The following is a 20,498-nucleotide window of genomic DNA, read 5'->3' as shown; positions in this document are numbered from 1 at the left end:
ATTTAGGATGCTCTAGTTCTAGAGTTATTGGTAGCTTAATGTACATAATGAATTGTATAAGACTTGATATTTCCTATTCAGTAGAAAGGTTAATGCGTTAGTCAGAGTTTTAAGATACTTGAAGTACACTGTAGACTATGAATTGCATTATTCGAGGTATTACATGTACAAGAACTTAGTGGTGCAAATTGGATTTCTGATAGCATGAAGACTAAATCAACCCGTGGGTATATTTTGATAAGGTGGAGCCTTCATATCATAGAAATCTTCAAAACAGACGTGTATAACATGTTCTAATATATGAAATTAGAATAATATCTATAATGGAAAGTCACGATATACTAGACACATGCATAATTTGATAAGGTAATTGCTCTTTAATGGAATAATTTCCCTTGATTATGTGAAATCAAAAGAGAATATTGCAAATCCTTTGATGAAGGATTGTCAAGAGTGCAAGTTGCATATACATAAAGGAAAACGAGGCTAAAGCTTATGGAATAAATTATCTGGTGGTAACCTAATCTAGTTGGCTAAAAATCCCAAGATCTAGGCTCAATAGACAAACTAGTTAGATAATTCATTGTTGATGCACTATAAAACTTATAATTTCTTCCCATTTCTATGTTGTTCTGGAGTGTGTCATATGTTGATGTTAAGATTATATTGATATCTTGTTTTACAAGAGAAGTAATGACAAAATACTCTTAATCAATATTACCTATGTGAGATTATAGAAGTAGGGTCGCTTCTATGAGAACTTTTCAAAATGGCTTGTGTTTTCTAAAAGCTCTCATGAATTCAGAATTTGTCCAAGACCAAAGTGGACACAAATGTAGAACTCAAAGATGCAAGATGAGTTGTATATGGTATCTATTGTTTCAATTCACCAATGAGAAGGATAGTTCCCGAACTTGGTTTCAATCTTTTTTATATAATTCAATGAGTATTCACTAAGGAAGGTTCAAGTTTAGAAGACACCTCTCCCGATGAATATCTTGTCTATTTGCTCTCAGAGGTTTTGTTTGATTTTTTCTCGTTCTTTCATGTAAGGGGTTGTTGGATATTTACAGGGGAGAAAGTGAATTTTTTGTGAATTTTAAAACATAAAAAGTTGGATTTAATTGTGTAAATTAAATTCGTTTAAGAAACAAATTTAATATGTATGAAAATTAAATTTGTTGTTTATTCAAATTTCAATTTGAATGAGTTACCTTTTATTTTAGTCAAATAACAACTAAATGAAATTAAATTTGACAAATGTTTCAATATTTGTATTGATTTTATTTTATTTTGTATTTTAGAGAGGTACTAAGTTGCTAGCCTATAAATAGTAACTTGTTTCTTCATTTGTAGCATCCTTTCCAAAACTGAAGAGTTTCTCAATTCTTTCTTTATTTACTTTGTTATTGAGTTGAGTTAAGAGCAAACATCTAAGACTTTTGCCAAATTTGAGTAGTTTGAGGCTGCAGTTCTACTAGAGTTAGTTGTTGTATCCTTTCAAGAAGATCATTGTAGTTTGCTTGCAAGCCTGTGTAGAGCGAATAATTGTATTTAAGACAACACTTATTAGAAGTGTGCCTCAACTATACTTTGAGTATACAAAGATTTTGAGACTCCTACAAGTATTTGATGTTTTCATATCTAAGTCTTATTATACCATTTTGGCTTAAGTGTATTTGTTTCAAATTGAGTTGTTAATAAGTTTACTAGTGTATACAATTCATATTATATTAAAAGTTTCCCCCAACAAATACAACATCAACTTGCCTTTTAAGCTTTGCAATAAGATTGTATGCGATAAAGAGTTGTCGACTGGAAGCGTTTCAATCAAGTGTTGAGGAAGTTTTTATGCGTTCTGGCAGTAGGCGACCTAAGATTCCTTAACACAAAAGTAGTTGACGTCATTCCTTACATATGAAGAATGGTGCTTAATTTTGACCAAGTTGCTCAATAATGATTAAATTTGGACAATGAGAGCTACGTGGCATAACGCGATTTGTATTAAACTCCCTGTCGGACAAAAGTAATCATTATGGCATGAACATTCTCATCGGAAAAGCCTAAAAATGGAAGAGTTTTGGGCAAGTTTTAGAGCTTAATCAAAACCTTGAGCTAAGTAAGGACTGGAGAATTTACGAGGTGTTGAGAAGAGTTTTCAAAGTTATCACACGTCCAAGTTTGACAAAGAGTTTGACCAAGTGCTTAGCCTAGAAGGAAATGTCATCTCGACTGTTAGTGATTTTTAAAATGTTTTCGTACTCTTTCGTACCCTTTCAATCTCAAAATTACCGAAATAAGGAAGAATCCTACCCTTTCGTACTCTTTCAATCTCAAAATTTTCAACAATATATGGCCTTTGGACCTGTTTTATGGCACCAAAGAGAATGCAATTATAAGGGGCTTATATGCGCAATGATGGTTTGGTGTTTTGATGACCTCTACCTTATTGACCGCAACTTCTATATTTATTATTGCCTTCATTGCTGCCCCTCCAGTGGATATTAAAGGAAAAAAAGTACAAGAAAGAAGACGAGTTAAGCTTCTGTTTTGAGTTAGTCATTTACATATGTCACATGACTTATATTGGAGTAGGTCCATGTGGTATAACCCTTAAGTGATATAGTCTCTGGTCATAGTAAGTGTTTTTTGAATGAAGTCTTTCGTTGAGTTAGCTTAGTCTATAACACACATTAAAGAGTAAATGAATTGTAGAATTCCACTTACTAGGTGTCCAACACATATTATCTCGCTGAATGATAGGTGTTGAGAGTCTATATGGTTACACCTCACTAGGTCGCATGATGAAGCCTTATGAGGGGGTGTGACACCACTCTAGTGCCTCCACCACAACAGTATCACTTCCCACTTTTCAAAATCTCCATTCTTCTCATGTTGAGTCCTACACTCGAGCTTGCAATTGGGTTTTGGATATTCTTCTCAATCACCTTCAACCTCACTCTCATTTGGAACTCCTTTCTCTATCATTGGTATTTTTAGTATACCATGTTAGTGTTTGTTGGTGTCAATGTGTTTTGGGAATAAGTTTGACAGATTCCAAATGAAAGAAATCAAGAACGTGGAGCGAGCAATGCAGATGAATTTAAGAGGTTTAAATGCTCTTAATTTTTTTTCCTAAAGTGACCAAGGTTTTGTTAAGCAAACACTTGGAGGAGTTTATCCAACTAAGAAAAAATGAAGAGAAAGTTCTTAATCTCTTCCTTTGGTTAGAGCAAGAAGGAAGATTTTCTTTTCACCTTTTAGATACATGCATCTACCACAAAGAGGCTTATTGCAGCACTCAATAAACTAACTATAGAAGACTAATTGATCAAACTAGAAGTTTAAAAATTTAAAGGGTAATAAACCTCATAGTTAAGAAGTAGTTTGCATAACTTCTCTTATAAAAATGAAGGAACATGATAAAAAAAAGAGAGTAGAGAATGAAAAACTTTGCATGGATATAAAAGAATACAACACTTATATAATGGGATGAAAAACAAAGGCTGAAACGAAATTATTAGGTTAACATTCTTTTGGTAGTCTACCACTCTGCTAGCCGTTGGATCTACGAGAGTCGTTACCATATCCACTACTACCTCTAATCCAGAAACCTTCATTCCTCAAAAACCCTTTAAACCCTAATGTATCATTCTTTCATTAGCCACCGGTAGCTGCAGCTGGTAGAGCAGGAATTTGGAAGTTCTACTATGTCCATCAAGCTCTTCCCTCGACTCCATCTCCTCAACCATCCTTTTCCTCTTCCCAGTTTTCCCTTGATGAAACTCCAACCCTCCATTCGCCAATCTCGACCATTTCCCATTTTCTCTCGCGTCTTCCCCTTCAAGCTCAAGTACGCCTCTATGGCCTTCTCTTCTCGTTCTTCCCAAGCTTTTCAAGGAGTCCGACGGAGCAGCGCCGTCGGTAGAAACTCCGAGAGAGGAGGGTTTGGTGGCTCTAAGAGTCTTGTTGAGGATGAGGCTGAACTCAGTGATTGGGTTAGTGACTTGAAAACCAGCTCGTTTCGTGGACGAATTACGAGTGATGAAGACTCGGATGGAGATCGTAGGGGGAGTAGAGGAAGGGATAGGGATAGGGATAGAGATAGAGAGTCTCCGTCGTTGAAGAGGGGGAGCTCGTTTCGTGGACGAATTACGAGTGATGAAGACTCGGATGGAGATCGTAGGGGGAGTAGAGGAAGGGATAGGGATAGAGATAGAGAGTCTCCGTCGTTGAAGAGGGGGAGGGATCGACAGTCGTATGAGTTACGGGAGTCTTCAGAGCGTCGGAGACCTCGAGGCCCTTCAACGGAGTCGTATCCGACGAGTTCTCGAAATGTTAGTCGATTCAAGCGTGAGTACGAGGGTGAGAGAGAAGACTTCCGTTCACGCAGTAATGACCGTGTTTTTCCTAGAGAGAATGTGAATTCTTCGATTGGAAGGGGACGTGGGATGAGAGAGATTAATTCGAGAAATCAACAGATTCGAGGTCGTGAGAGTTTAGGGAGAGGTAGGAGGGATTCTAAGAATCAAGCCCGTTTTACAGGTGAAAGTGAAAGCGAGGAGGACAAGGAAGAAGAAGATGATGGTGAGAGAAAGAGAATTAAAACTGGTGTTAGGGATTTTCTAAGCGATGAAGATAGTGCGGACGACGAGGACGAGGAAAAAGATTTTCTGTTCAGAAAAAGTACTAATACTTTGTTTCCATCTGGAGAGAAAGTGAGCGAAATGGATCGACCACGTACTTCGCCAGGAGGTTCTGACTCATATTTGAGTGAAACTAGGTACGTTAAATACAATTGTAAAGGTCCATTTCCAATTTGTTTCTGTTTTCTTAAGCACATTTTGCCCTATTATTTAGTTAAGATTGTTCATGTTTTTTCATTTCAAATTGTTGTTCTCCATAAACTTTTCCTTTCAATAAGATACCATGAATTGCTACAAATCTGAAAGTAATCCAGTAGTTAAGGATCCAGGACTCTATTAACCAACGGGAGGGGACAAAAAGCACTCTGACTGGTACAAAATTCTTAAGTATCTAGCTTTAGAAACTTATCCGAGCAACGGGAACCACTTTCTCATGCACTTCAAAGTTCTCTGAATTATATTCTCTCAATCCATGATTGGATAATCAGACCTTCTTTTAACAGAAACTAAATGAACAATCGAAAGTTACAACCTTCAGTAAAATGGCGACTGACCATGATAGTCAACGAAGTTCTGGTGGTCTGCATTTTTTTTTCTTTCAAACAAATAAAAATAGCAAGAAACAAAATGGGAAGGAATATGTGAGTGTAAAGAAATAAAGAAATGATTTCCCTGTGGCCTGTGTTTATATGGGTGCACGACTGCTTTTCATGCCTGCAGATTCGATCAGTGTTCAATATCACCCTTATCACTAAAGGGTATCAAAGATGCTGGATATGAGAAGATGACTGTTGTACAGGAGGCCACACTTCCTCTAATACTAAAAGGTTTGTTTCTTTTCCTCAAGTGTTTGGGCTTAAACTACATTGATAATGTAGATCAATATTTCTCACTTCTCTTTTCAAAATTACGTATACTGTCCGATTATTTCATTAATCTACTCCACAGTTTTAGTAACCATTTTCAGAAGGATTTAATTCAGTGCATCCCTGAATATTTTGTACATGCATTTATTTCCCGTAAATTTTCTGCTTACTTGGTTTTCTTACCTCGTACTTGCACTTGTGTTTCTAGGTAAGGATGTTCTTGCCAAAGCTAAAACAGGGACTGGAAAAACTGTGGCTTTTTTGGTAAGTTACATGATCATCTTACAAAAAAGATCATTTACGTTTGTTAATTAAAAAAAATAAAATTTAATAGAATGGTCAAATGATACTGATTGATTAACAATTTTGTCCCCCTAAATTAGCTGAAGAGAACTATTTTGAAAGAATCTAAAAGATAACTATTTTGAAAGAATCTAAAAGAGAACTATTTTGAAAGAATCTAAAAGAGAACTATTTTGAAAGAATCTAAAAGAGAACTATTTTGAAGTTTATTGTCTTTATATTTCTTTCATTTTTTAAATCATACATTGTGTAGTTCTAAAATTGGTTTCAGCAGCATCTTTACTGCTCTGCTACCTATTGCCATTATAAAATTGGACCTATGTGAGGAAGTCCAACAGCAGTTACCAGCTAGCATGACTACTATTCATTTATTTACCTGGAATGATAGTGAAAGAAAATTTATATGCTATCAACTTTTCAAGTTCTTTATTTCAGCTTCCCTCAATTGAAGTTGTTGTGAAGTCTCCACCTACTGGTGATCAGAAGCGGCCTCCAATTCTTGTTCTTGTTATATGCCCAACCCGAGAACTTGCCACACAGGCTGCCAATGAAGCTAATACTCTTTTGAAGTACCATTCTACTATTGGCGTTCAAGTTGTAATAGGAGGTACAAGACTTGCCCTCGAACAGAAACGCATGCAAGCAAACCCTTGCCAGGTTAGCTTTTCTAAGTCAAAGTAGCATGAAAGTAGAGATTTTACCAACTGGTTCAGTCTTAGACATGATTTTGTTACGACGCTGAATGTTTTGCAAGCTTAATATCCCGATAATTAGTGGTTTATCATTTTGGAATTAGCCTAGCTACTACTACCATTAGCACTGAATGCTGCATATTCAATTGGATCAGGAAGTTTAAACTTCAGTTTTAAGCCAATTGCTACAATAAGATGATGGTGGTGATGGCTTTAAAATTTTACAAACTTGAAACTACAGATTCTTGTTGCAACTCCTGGAAGGCTGAAAGATCATATAGAGAACACTGCAGGTTTTGCAACTAGACTGATGGGTGTCAAAGTCCTTGTTCTTGACGAAGCTGATCATTTATTAGACATGGGATTTCGCAAGGACATTGAACGGATTATTGCTGCAGTTCCGAAACAAAGGCAAACTCTTCTGTTTTCTGCCACTGTTCCGGATGAGGTATTTATTTACTATTTTTGCAATATTGTTACTTGTTTCTTATCAAACCTCCTCATTTGAATGTAACCAACTACTGAATGCTAAACATTCCTCTTGAATAAAGGTCCGCCAAATCAGTCACATTGCATTGAGAAGAGATCATGAATTTGTCAATACAATTGAAGAAGGCAGTGAGGACACACATGCACAGGTTAGGACTATGATAAGCAACTGGATCATCTTCTGGGTTTTATACCATGTGTAATGAATTCGGTCATATAGTAACCAGCTGGATCCTTTCAGGTGAGACAGATGCAAATAGTTGCTCCATTGGAGAAGCATTTTAGTCTGCTCTATGCCATTCTTAAAGAACATATCGCTAATGACGTTGACTATAAGGTATTAACTTCAATCGTGGTGTTAAATTTAATCAATAGTTCAATTATAGTAATTTCCTTATCTGTTATAATGATAATGGGTAATCCATAGCTTGTTTTTCTCCAATTCTTCTCATCCATATGTGAAACAAAATCATTATTTGAAAATGTTAGGAACCAATGCTGTGGATGAAAGTCATTGCTAATGTTGTGAACTTGTAATGAGAATGTTCTCTCATGTTTTGTTGTACCTGTTCAGGGAATTCTAATTGATCTCTTGATGGATGCAGGTTCTTGTATTCTGCACAACTGCTATGGTCACACGAATGGTTGCTGACCTTCTTGGTGAGCTGAACTTGAACATCAGAGAGATTCATTCTAGGAAAGCACAGAGTTACAGAACCAAGGTTTCTGACGAGTTCCGAAAGTCGAAAGGCCTCATCCTTGTAACTTCGGATGTTTCAGCTCGTGGTGTTGATTATCCCGATGTGACCCTTGTCATACAGGTAATTTGCTCTTTCATTCGGCCATGTAGCACATGTTAATGTGATAGTTGCTGTCAGTACTACCTTTACTTGTATCTTACCACAACTTGAGCTTTTTAGAGTGGACTTTGAAATGTCAACTAGTGTTATCCAAAAGGCTCCTTTGCTTTTAGGTTGGCTTACCTGCTGATAGAGAACAGTACATTCATCGACTTGGTAGAACAGGACGTAAAGGCAAAGAAGGGCAAGGCATATTGTTGCTAACGCCTTGGGAAGAGTTCTTTTTGTCTACAGTTAAAGACTTGCCAATAACAAAAGCTCCTATGCCCCTAATCGACCCAGAAACAAAGAAAAAGGTCTCCATTACGTTCTGGTTCTTTTCCCCATTTACTTAACGTACTTCTATTAAAAATAATCTGTGAGAAGTGAGAACCTCTAACATGAAATGTACACAGGTGGACCGTGCTCTGGTTCATGTTGAGATGAAGAATAAAGAAGCTGCATACCAGGCGTGGCTTGGTTACTATAACTCAAACAAGACGGTTGGAAAGGACAAGTATAGACTAGTCGAACTTGCCAATGAGTTCAGTCGAAGCATGGGACTCGACAATCCTCCGGCCATTTCCAAACTAGTACTTGGGAAGATGGGTCTCAAAAATATCCCTGGCTTACGTGTAAAATAATTTGAAAGGAAGTTGCAACTTATAATAGAGAAGGTATGAAGGAAACGGTTCTTGTGCCAGAAAGTGAGGTAAGAAGCAATTGTTTTCTCAGCCAATTGTTATAATTCATTATCTTCTCTCTTTTAGATTGTAGTGTGGGTTAAACTGGTGAGCTGAAGTTTTAAATATAAAAATCTTGTAGCTTTGCCTTCCCAAATCTCCCAATTCAAGAAACATTCTTTAGTTTTTTTATTGAACCAACTCGAGCTATTCTTTTGATGGTTTTTGACTATATTCACCAGCAAAATTCAGCTAGTTTACTCTTACTAGACAATATCAATAAACTTTTATACATGAAGTTATATTTTGTTAGATAATAGCAATGCGGAGAGCCTGGTTTATTATACATAATGGAAGCTTTTGCTTGTTTGATAGTATCATCTATGTTTAGTTGATTAACTTGAAGCTCCTAATGTTTTTGGAGGTCAAGTGAAGGCATTTCCTTGAAGAAACAATTAAAGTATTTTTAGTATGAAAAAAGTTCGTGAATTTTGAGAAGATTTTGAAGAAGGAAAAAGGAGAAAGAAGCTACATTGCAGCAATTATAGTGATTGCCAAACCTACAGCACAAGAAGAGATTGCCAAGAGATGATGTCCTGCATGTAGCAAGAAGGCCATCTATATGAAATGAGATTCCACCTTTTCAGCAGTGGATCGTGCATTTTGTGAAAGGAGATATCAGCAATGTGTTCATATTAGCCTCTTCTCATGTTTGCCATAAAATGTTTCTGTTGATTAATTCAAACATCCTGATTTTTTGGTAGGGCAAAACATTTAACATTTGCAATGAAAAAAGATTTCTATATGATAACTTCAGTTTTTTCCCCCTCTAAATGTGATTTGATTAAACAACGGCTTATGACTAAAATGTGTAACCCCAAAAATAGCTAGTCATACCGACTTATATATTCAATGATACCCTTTGTAGTTAATCTTGTTAACGTGTTTGTGGTAAATAAATGAACTTTTTTTATAAAAAAAAATGGGTTCAAAAGTGGCCTCAAATGGAGGCAACGTTATGACTACTCTTTATGTTGTGTGAGCTTAACAAAGCTAGGAAGTTGATAAAAATGCTAGAATTTAAAGGCAAAACTATATTTACTTTTTAATCATGATTTTGTTTGATAATAATTTTAATTTTGAAAATTAAGTGTATAAACACTACTTTTACCATAAGAATTTTTTTACAACATATAGGGAGAAATAAACTTAGTTTTTACAGAAAAAAAAGGATAAATTGGTTACCAAATGGACTCCTAAAAATTTAGATTCTCGAAGTTGCTTGATGTTCGTTTAGTTAATCTAAAAAAATAATTAGATGCTCGTTTGATAGCGTTCCTTAAAAATCAAACATTCATATTAAGATGAAGGAATGCTTAGATGGTAAACTATTTGAACAGTTAAGTCATGTAGCATACTAATTAATTCTTAATCTAAACCAGTTATGTAATGTTGTAAATTAAACACCTAATAAGCACACAAGCATACCTCATGTCTTACTGCTCGGGGATCAAACATATGTAACAATTACATGTTACAAGTCAATCTTTAGTGAATCAAAACAATTATGAAAAAAGTTATTAAGCCAAAAATAACACAAGCATTCATGAGAAGCTCGGAGTTTAAGCAATCTAACAAGTAAAGACAATTGGGTTTAATTATCTTGATACTCTAAGCTAGAAGAATTATATCTTAGGCACCTGATTAATACCATCATGAAGCTTCAAGATAGTCCAAATACATCCCAAAGTATGAAATATAGTAAAGAGAGAGTAAAGGGGATTAGAGGTAGCTTAGTTAATTTGACATAACATAAAAGAGAAGAGAAACTATTTATAACAAACCGACAATATCATGACACTCTTACATCAAATTGCAAGTAAGAGGACAATATCATGACACTCTTACATCAACCGATAACTTAACAGCGTTGCAATATAACCCCAAAATAACTCTTGCATGCCATGCTAACTTTACTCCATGGGTCTTTGTTTTCACCTTTGTTCCTTAGCTTACTGATGTGAAGACTAAGGGTTAATTGGATAGTGGGGTAGTATTTTAGTTTAATTCTCTTTTTACCACTAATTGTAATAGAGCTCTATAAACAAGAGTCTTCTCCTCTTGTATGAAACATATTATTCATTTTAATAAAAAAGTCATAATCTTGATTCTTGGAGGATTTCTCCTTGAGGTTACTTAGATTATATCAATTTGGTATCATAGCTTCACTGATGAAGGAAGTTGTGACCGGCAAGAACACCTCTGGCAAGGGAAAGGATGTTGTGCCTGATGAAGAGGAGATCCCATCCCTATGCACCTCGGCTGCTCGTTTGATGGTTGTCGAAGAAAGTGTGGTAAATCTCAACGATTGAATGGGAAATCTTCAAACCATCGTTGAATGACTTTCTCGCTAGCTTGAAGTATGCGTTAACTGCCCTTTCCAAACAACAGAAACTACTAAGAAGTTCGGCACATTGACGACCGAATTTTTGGCCAATTATGCCACGAAGAACGTCAAGATTTTGTCCGAGATTGGGGGCAACGAGGCATTCAAGATACATAAGAGCTAGATGAAATCATTAAGAAAGAAGGTTTGAAGTGCAAGAAAGAAGGAAACCAGTCTAAGATTACCAAGAACCACATCCAAGAATTCAAGAATACTATCAAATTCATCAAGGAGGTTTGAAGCTCAAGAACGTAGGAGACCAAATCAAAAGTAACAAGAAGTTTCCCTAAGAATTCAAGATTGCTTTCAAGCTTTTGCAATAACAGACTACTATCGATCAAAGAAGATGTCTAAGAAAAAAAATCAGCAATAGGTATAGACAAGAAAATCAATTTTACTTCCATAAACAATGTTGAAGTTCTTATTAAAGTGATTCGAAAGAAAATTTTCAACATTCAAATTTTCGCCATGCTCGATTTTCTCAAAGAACCTATCATCATCCAAATTGAAAATTTGATTTTAGTGACTTTGATGCTGTTTCTAAAACAGTTTAGGAGAAGGCGACAATATAAAAAAATGACCCAATGATCCAATCAAACCCATTTTCCAAGAAATCAATGTTCATCGGAGAGAATGATTCAACATGTAAATCAACCATCAATGTATTTGCAAGAGTCCAAGAACAGATCTGCTTTATATACAAAAGAAAAAACAAAAAAATCACGGTTGGAAATAAATTCAAATAGAAAATTATGAAGATAAAATTGAAGAACAAGAATTTGAAAATGTTGATTTCGACATGGTCACAAGTGAAGAAAAATTCAAAGAAGATGAAAAAGATCGAATCAAACATCGAGTAGAACAATGACACATTGGTTGTGGTGGAATTGAATTTTCAAACCGTCGAAGAACTTGAAGTGAATGATAAAGAAAATGTGATTCATAAAAGATTTTCTTCTAAAGCTAATTCTTTTGAAATTGATTATTTGAATACAGTTTTAAGTGAGATTGAAGGAAACATCTTTTTTGGGTTTACGGTCGAAGGAGAGGTTCATCTTTTAGTGGCCATATTTGATTTTTTGTCTCAATGTTATCCCTTGGTTCATAATATTTTTATTCAAAATGGTTGGTTTGGTCATACTCTATTGAACAAGTTTATGATTGTTTTTTTTTTCTTCATAAATTTCTTCTTTTCAAAACTCAAGATGAGTTTAATTTTTGGAATGGTAGAACGATGTAAGAAGACAAATGGTTAATTGGATAATTAAGTAATATTCTAGGCTAATTCCCTCTTTACCCCAATTGTAATAGAACTCTATAAATAGGAGTTTTCTCCTATTGTATGAAACACATTATTCATTCTAATAAAAATCCATAATCTTGGTTCTTGGAGGAATTCTCGTTGAAGTTACTTAGATAACATCACTTACCCAACAGCACTTTTCGACGGTAAAGGAAATCTGACTTCGAGTAACGTAACAACTCCAACTTAGTCATCCACCTTTGTTCCAACCCACTTATTCGGGTGATGAAAGAGGCTTAGCATCGAGCAAGAAGTTTAACAAATGCTTGTTTTCTTTATATCATTTTTTAAAAAACTTTATTCAGAAGGGTTTGGCTATACCTAAATCATAGATCGATCACTAAATTGTCATCTAGACCTCTTAACTTCTATCACCAATACCTTTCAAATTGACAACGAAAATCTAAATAGTATGTGAGATAGAGGAGCAAAGCACTTAAACAAACATGCATGACAGTTCAGAATTTTTGTTGAAGGCTCAAAATCATGACTATGCTTCAAACTTTATCTAATACAAACAAAGTTAAAACAAAAACATCAAATCACAGCCGTCTTGGTTACAAGGTATGCAACTAAGAAAACAAATACTTGAGTACTCATTTCAAGAATTATGTATTTTTTTTCAAACTAATAACAAAAAAAATAGGGTAAGAAATTGTTGGGGAGGAAAGTTGTGTATCCGATACACGATTTCATTTAATCTAGTTACAACCCGTATGACTAAAGATTAGTCAAAGTTATTGATTGAGAAGTTGTGTATCGGATGCCCGATTTTATATTTTTTTTAATTATTAAATTGAAGCAATCCATGTTCTTTAGTTTTTTTAAGGCATATTAATGACATGTGGCTTATATTTTTTCCTTTCAACATCCACCTTCAAAATTCAATAGCTTATTTCTTTCTAACTCAAAAAAGATCAATCCTCTAATCTTGTAATTTTTTTTACTTAAGTTTCTAATTTAACTATATGGTTTGGTGAAAATGAGAAGGCAATTTCATATAATTTTTAATTGAAAATTGAAGTTTATGTGAACTAAAAATTTGAATTACAAAGTAAGCATGATTCACATCTCTCTTTGCACATCCTCACCTTGTTGTCGTTTACATCGAATGCGTCTTTAATTCGTGTCAGCAATATTATTGAGTCGTCTTGTTTGCTGAATAATATGTTTTAAATTTACCAAGGTTTGATCACTCATTAAACTCAAAATTGGTAATTCGTGTTCCACGGAGTACTTGTATACTTCTTGAACAAGATTATTCTATAACGATTAAATATAATAACATCAAACAATGTTCATGTTATATAATTATATAACATATTATATTAAAATTCTTACCATGCAATAATAGTAAGTATCATTAGGTGTGATAAATTGTCTTGTAATTGGATTGTACCAGGAAACATAGTCATCTGATACAGTTGGATCGTGTGTTGCTTCTCCTTACACACAACAAGCATGACATGTATGTCACACCATGACAATCTTGATTGTGTTTACCTCTTAAATCAATTTGATGTAATGTCGGGTCTGCAAAACACAATACACAATGATGATATGATTTGCTGCATATCAAACTGTCACAACACACGATTTGATAAATGACACTCTATGATATGGAAGCATATCAAAGAACCAAAGTAAGTCCAAACTTCTTGGGCATTATGACATCGATCAAGCAGTAATGTATGGTGCCCAATTAATCTGTAAAAAAACAAACATAAGTAGACAATAAAAAATATATGGTATTTGTTTGTATAACAAAAAATACATAGAGTGAATTTTATCTTATGTGATTATATTTCCAGTTCTCTTCGATTTTGTCCCCAAAATAATAGGCATATTGAGTCAAAATCTAGTCACTTTCACCTAACAAAATCAAATAACAATCTCTTGCAAACATGAGTTCATAATACACTCAAAATAATTAAGATTTAAGTTACCTAAGTCATATCCTAATGAAATAGAAACCTAACCAATTGACAAGTTACATCCAGTCTTATGCAAACTCACATTGCATAGGATACTCCCATTTATATGTCAAGCGTTGGATAATTGAATTTGTACTAAATACAAAGTGAATTGTATTCTTACCAGGATTTAAGTACCCAACTTTATCCCTATACAATAATATAACCTTTAAGTTGTATCTCGAATATTGATCCTTGTATGTCTCTACATACAGTTCAAGACTCATAAAGTAGCTTAAGATGTTAGTTTATTAGGACAAAACTAATAAAATAATCAATAATAGTACTTATTGAAAATTACAATAATTACACTTTATTAATAACGGTCGATGAATTACATTTACTATCTTTGGGAATTGATTGTCAACAAAGGAATATTGTTTTAGCTAATCTTGAGGCAAGAGATTCTACTACTAGACTTTCAAAACAGAATCAAGAGCTTGTATGTATTTTTCATTATGTATCAAGGTAGCCAAGATGCATAATATGACTGATATAGATGGCTACGTAGATGACTGATATGCTATGACTGATATAGATGACTACATAGATGACTAGTATGTTATTTTTTAGATATGATATGATCATGTTATGATATTTATGATACGCTACATGTTATAGACTGAGGAGTTCTGTTAACTTTGTCTATTAGGATCGTACCCATATGGGTGTCCCTCAGGATCACCACTTTTTTATAATTGTGTGTGTTGAACGGGACCACCAATCTGTCATGATAACTTTTATAATTTTTATGAGTGATTCAACGGGGTCACTTGCAGCCCAATTCTCTAAGGTGTTCCTTTGGGTTCATCATAAAGACCAGATGTGTCCCTACAGGATCACTAGATAGCATGTGTTCGGGAGCACGATAGATATGAGTTACTTCCTTATGGGATTTTAATGAGAAGTTAACAGACACCTAGTGGGACTAGTAATGAGTCCATTATTGCTAGTAGTGAGTCCCTTGTTGAGTATGTTTATACTCACTCTTTTTATGTTTAACTTTTTAGGCAGAGGTAGAGGTAGAGGAAAGGTGACGAATGACAAGAAGTGATCTTGACTTGTCATAGGAGAAATCTTAAGTTGCTTTCGCCTTTCAATATTTGACTTTTAGTTTTTTTTTAAAATTATTTAAATTTATTAAACTTATGAATTACTTTTATGTTATTTTTATTTAAAGTTAGATAGGTCCAACTAGGATTTTACCTTCTACTTTTATTTCTACATAATTTATTTACAATTTATAAATGAGTATTTGAAATTTTTATTGAAATTTTGGTTTTTTCTTTTACTTTTAATAAGAAAGTTTTTATTTATTTTAGTAGTAATGACCTCAACTTAATATAAAGAGTTGGGTCATTACAATCTTCTTCAAAACCTCCTCCAAAAAAAACAATTTCTAAGAAAAGTCTTTCGAAAATTTTTAAAACTCCAAAGAAAGAAACATTAATTTCTATAAATGATTTAAAATTTCAAATCAATGACTTAAAAAGAGATATTTTTCAACATATATATGAAATTTTAGAAATTAGAAAGGAGATTTCTCACAGGAAACAAAACGATAAAATAGTAAATTTAGAAATAGATTTTCTAAGTAATCTAAATCGTGAAATTAATTTAATTTCAAGAATAAAATTTCAAAAATGGTATTGTTTACTTACTCTAAAAATAGAAGATTTCAAAATTACTTTTTTGAAAGCACTAATAACTCTTGTTCCATATCAAAATTGTATTCAACAAGGTTTAATTTTCCTATAAAATAATTTGAAAAAATCACAAAGGTTCTTACTAAAGCAAATGGAAAAAGATTAAATATCAAATTTAAGCTTTCACAAGTACATCTTTTCTTTTAGTAAAAGATCTTTGCCAACAATTAATTCTTCGAATATATTTTATTACTCAATTATATCCTTTAACAATAACGGAAAAAGGACTAGTAACGAAGAAATTTATAGAAGAATTAATTTTTGAATTTATCTCTCCAATTTTATCAAATAAACTTTTAGAAATTGATGTTTTGAAAAGTGAACAAATTAAAAGAAAACAAAAACAAATTAGTTTTTTAAAAGAAGAAATTGATTACAAATTGATTACAAAAGAATTGAAGAGAATTTAAAAGAAGTTTAAATTCAAAATAGGATAAAAGAAATTCAATTTAAAATTGAAAAAGAAATTTGTTCTAATTTACCAAATACTTTTGGAGATAAAGAAAAAACACATAGTTAATCTTTTCCATTCCAAAGAGTTCAAAGAATCAAATATCTCAACAAAAGCTAGACCGATTCAAATGAATTCAGACTTGCTAACACAGTGTAGGAAAAAGTACAAGATTTATTAGATAAAAATCTAATAAGACCTTCAAAAAATCCATGGTCGTACGCCGCTTTTTATGTCAGCAACCCGTCGAAAAGGAGCATGGAGTTCCAAGGTTAGTAATTAATTATAAAACCTTTAAATAAAGTTTTGGAACGAATTAGATATCCAATTCCCAACAAACAAGATTTATTAAAAATAATTGCAAATGCAGAAATATTTTCAAAATTTGATATGAAATCGAGATTTTAGCAAATTCAAATTTCTTTAAAAGATAAATACAAAACTGCTTTCAATGTTCCGTTTGGACAATACGAAAGGAATGTAATGCCTTTTAAACTAAAAAATGCCCCGTCAGAATTTCAAAAAATCATGAATGATATTTTTAATGATTTTCAAGATTTTACAATTGTTTATATTGGTGATGTTTTAGTCTTTTCTCAAAATATAGAAAAACATTTTAAACATATCAATATTTTTATAGATATTATAAAAAGAAATGGTTTCGTAGTTTCTCTTACAAAAAGTCAAATTATTTGAGACAAAAATAATATCTAGGGAGGCCAAAGTCCCAAAAGACTGCTGACAAATCTTCATTTACATCATACGAGCGAGAGATGCACGCTAGGGAGGTTATCGAACTAAAAGCTCATCTTCAGGAAGTGACAGACTTACATGAGCGAGCAAAAAAAGAAAGTAACTGAAAACACGAAGAAAATGCTTGACAGATGGAAGAAATGAGGAAATGATTGAAGAACTCACTCGGGCATAGAGAGAATCTTGATTCCATTATGGTACATATTTCTCAACTTTTAAGTTTTTTACTTCTTTATTCATTATATATATCTAAATTCAATTTTGTTTCATTGTAGGTTGAAAGACATAAGGAACTGGCATCCGCAACGCTTAGAATTATGTTTTTAGATTTTAGTATTTAGTTTTTATTATCCATGTAATTTCTGAATCTATAAATGTGTACTTTTTTAATAGTTGAATTAATTTTAATAGAAACTTGATTTGGTATTTTAATAAATTTTATCATTTTACGTCAATTATTTTTAGAATTTGATTGAATTTAAATTGAATCGAATCCTAATAGCAAAAAAAATCAATAATAATAAATAAATAAAATATTAAAAAAAGTTTTTCTGACGCACAAAACGCATCGAGCATGAACACATTGGCCGATGCAAAGCCAAACCACGTTCCACTAATGCTATTCGTTTGTTTGTTTTGTGGTTGTGGTATGTATTTTGTTAACCCACAACGCAAAGCATTTGGTTGGGATGTTGAGTAAGTTAAACTTAAGACTCAAAGTATTAACAAGTGTACAATTACTTCTATATATGACAAGTAATTGGTCATGATCACTGTACGTGAATTACTCACTATGTACCTCATTAGCGTGCAACCACTAAATCCTTGTTGGATACAAGATTTCTTACTGCTTGCCCAAGTATAAGCGGAGCAATAGGTTTATCTAGGTGATCTAGAGTCGAACACAAGGAATTGATATCAAAGCTTAGTTCTAGAGTTTGCACTTAGTAGTTTCACATCATAGTTTGCAACTCTAATCTAGGCAATACGTCATGATGCATGTTCATCGCATGTAAGATGCTCACAATGTCTTTTTGTATTGTGTGATTAATTTTATGCGATAAGTCATGGGTCATGATAATAGCATGCAAAGTGTTCACTATCTAACTCTTTATCCAATAATGGCTAAGTCCTCGATGACTACAAGCTTTCCTACTGCTTGTCAAAGTGCAAGCGAAACAGTAGGTTTACCTGGATGATCCAAGATCGAAGATAGGAAATTGATTCAAGACATTAGTTCTAGGATCTACTTGTCATTTTGGTTGTATAAAGAAATAAAGGAATAAAAAATATGAAGAATTATGAATCCAAAGAATGAGAATATAATCTAAACTACTGAAGTAAGCCTAGATAGTCTGTAAAGCGGGAATATGGAATAGGCGTTAGGATGATGTGAACTAACTTATATGCGAGAGGGATGAAGAAATGTCATGCATTATCAGACAATCACACTATGCGAGAGTCTTGATGCCAAATATCTTGCTTAACTGGTTTGTGATTAAGGCGAGCTTCTCTCGAAACCCTTAAATGTCACACTTACTTGCCTTTCAGGATCCAAGCGACCAAACATGATTTGGCAAGGTATATTTAAAAGGGTTCACTCATACTACTTGTAGATCTTCGTGATTGAGGATACCAACCTTTCGGTGCATAATACCTACACTTGCTCCCCTTTCGGGATACAAATGATGGAAGTATCTCACGAAGGAAGACTGACTCTTCCTTGTGCGCACTAGCCATGTCATTGCTACTTACCCTCTCAGGTAGTTGGTGATTTACATTGGTCAAGTGATGAGAATAACTCAATTAATGCAACAAGAATTATAAGCAACACTCGATCTTATCCCAAAAAATGGGGGAAACATATTGAGTCGACAATCTGATCACCCTCACCCATACAATTTCTATTAAAGAATTATAAGTAACCACATCTAAACTAATACCTTTTTCCCTCATTCTACAAAGAATAGAATAAGCAAAATTTCTTGCCACTAAATTGACAAAACCTGATAGAGAGCGCGAGAAGGAGAGCCAAAAACTATGAACTTGAGATGGAGACCAGAGGTAAACTGATGGATGTGGAGATGGAGACGGTGTAGATCGTGAGAAGGAAGAAGGTTGGGAGGTGCAATGTATAATAGTGCATATTCTGGTATTTATTTTTTATTTTATGCTTTTAATTAATTTTATAACTACTAATATCCTTTTGTATTTTCTATAAATATGTATTCTGGCAACACTAATCAATAAGAAGAATTTGATAACTTCTGAGATTAATTGCGTCATGGTATCATAGAAATACACTCGGGTCAACCATTTCTTTTCTGCTGTCAAAACCCAAGGGGACGTTTGGTGCACGTGTTTGGAATCTTGAGGTTTAGGTAGTCTGAATTTAAAAAAACTGTGTTTGGAGTGTAGGTTTAAGTTGCTAGGTTTAAGAAAACTGTGTTTGAAATGGAGAAGGAAATAAGGGTGAATTTCATTTGAGGTTTATGAAATTTTAGTTATTAAAATGTGTTTAAATTTAAGTATTTTAAGTTAATAAATAATATACTTAAAAAATAAAATAAAATAAATAAATAACCCGAAAATCCAATCCAACCCAATCAGAAAAAACATGAAAAATTTAACACAACTCAACTCAAAATAAAAACTAACCCAACTCAACGCTTATAATTTGGGTTTAGTAGTCCAGATTGTTAAGGTTATTTGAACACCCCTAGAAAGAACTGGAGATTTTTAAATCTTGAGTTTGCAAAGCTCTTTTTGGTTAGTTATAATGGGTTGATTTTAGAAATAATAATTAAGTATATGACAATATTTTTTAAAAAATTGCAAATATGGCAAAATCTATCCGTGATAGACTTATATCGCTGATAGACCGATATTTGCAACATGGTTTATCATAAACTTCTATCATTGATAGACTTTGACAGATTTTGCTATTTTTGCAAATTTTTTAAAATATTATGTTCTTAATTATTATAAATTTAATTGTTATATTTGCAACTATTCCATATTTTTTTTTTTGTATTTAATCATTTATTAGATTTTAAATTAGTTTAAAATTTGGTTAACTTTCATAAATAGAACAAACGACCAAAATATTTATGGTCCGTATCATAAATTGAAAAAATCCATGAAATTTATCATTTTTTTAAATATTTCAGTTTTGTCCTTTATTATCATTGTTTTTTTTCTCTTCTCTTCTATACCATCTTTTTTCTTTTCCTATTCTAGAATATTTTTTCTTTCTATCGTCTTTTTCTTTTCTTCTGTAATTTTTTAAAATATTTCCATTTTTTCTTCATTTTCATATTCTTTCTTCTACAATTTTTCTTTTCCTTC

General features: G+C 33.1%; 1 protein-coding gene across 3 annotated transcripts; it reads left to right on the top strand.

The window, feature by feature from the left end:
* The first annotated feature begins 3,521 nt into the window (after positions 1-3,521).
* On the top strand, positions 3,522-9,352 carry LOC101209361 (DEAD-box ATP-dependent RNA helicase 31). Of its 3 annotated transcripts, none has more exons than XM_011660846.2 (11): positions 3,522-4,783; positions 5,367-5,473; positions 5,721-5,776; positions 6,251-6,472; positions 6,749-6,955; positions 7,059-7,145; positions 7,238-7,333; positions 7,602-7,817; positions 7,970-8,152; positions 8,252-8,547; positions 8,954-9,352. In XM_011660846.2, exons 1-10 carry the CDS (start codon positions 3,711-3,713, stop codon positions 8,477-8,479), a joined length of 2,475 nt encoding a protein of 824 aa, XP_011659148.2. In that variant the 5' UTR covers positions 3,522-3,710; the 3' UTR covers positions 8,480-8,547; positions 8,954-9,352. The 3 variants fall into 3 exon arrangements, with proteins under 3 accessions (XP_011659148.2, XP_011659147.2, XP_011659146.2); XM_011660845.2 differs by having other exon boundaries at positions 8,949-9,352; XM_011660844.2 differs by having other exon boundaries at positions 8,943-9,352.
* The last annotated feature ends 11,146 nt before the right edge of the window (positions 9,353-20,498 follow it).

The sequence above is a fragment of the Cucumis sativus genome, chromosome 7 (genome assembly GCF_000004075.3).
Source record: "Cucumis sativus cultivar 9930 chromosome 7, Cucumber_9930_V3, whole genome shotgun sequence".
Taxonomy (NCBI): domain Eukaryota; kingdom Viridiplantae; phylum Streptophyta; class Magnoliopsida; order Cucurbitales; family Cucurbitaceae; genus Cucumis; species Cucumis sativus.
The sequence above is the reverse complement of the archived record's forward strand: the minus strand, read 5'-3'. Positions and strand labels throughout refer to the sequence as shown.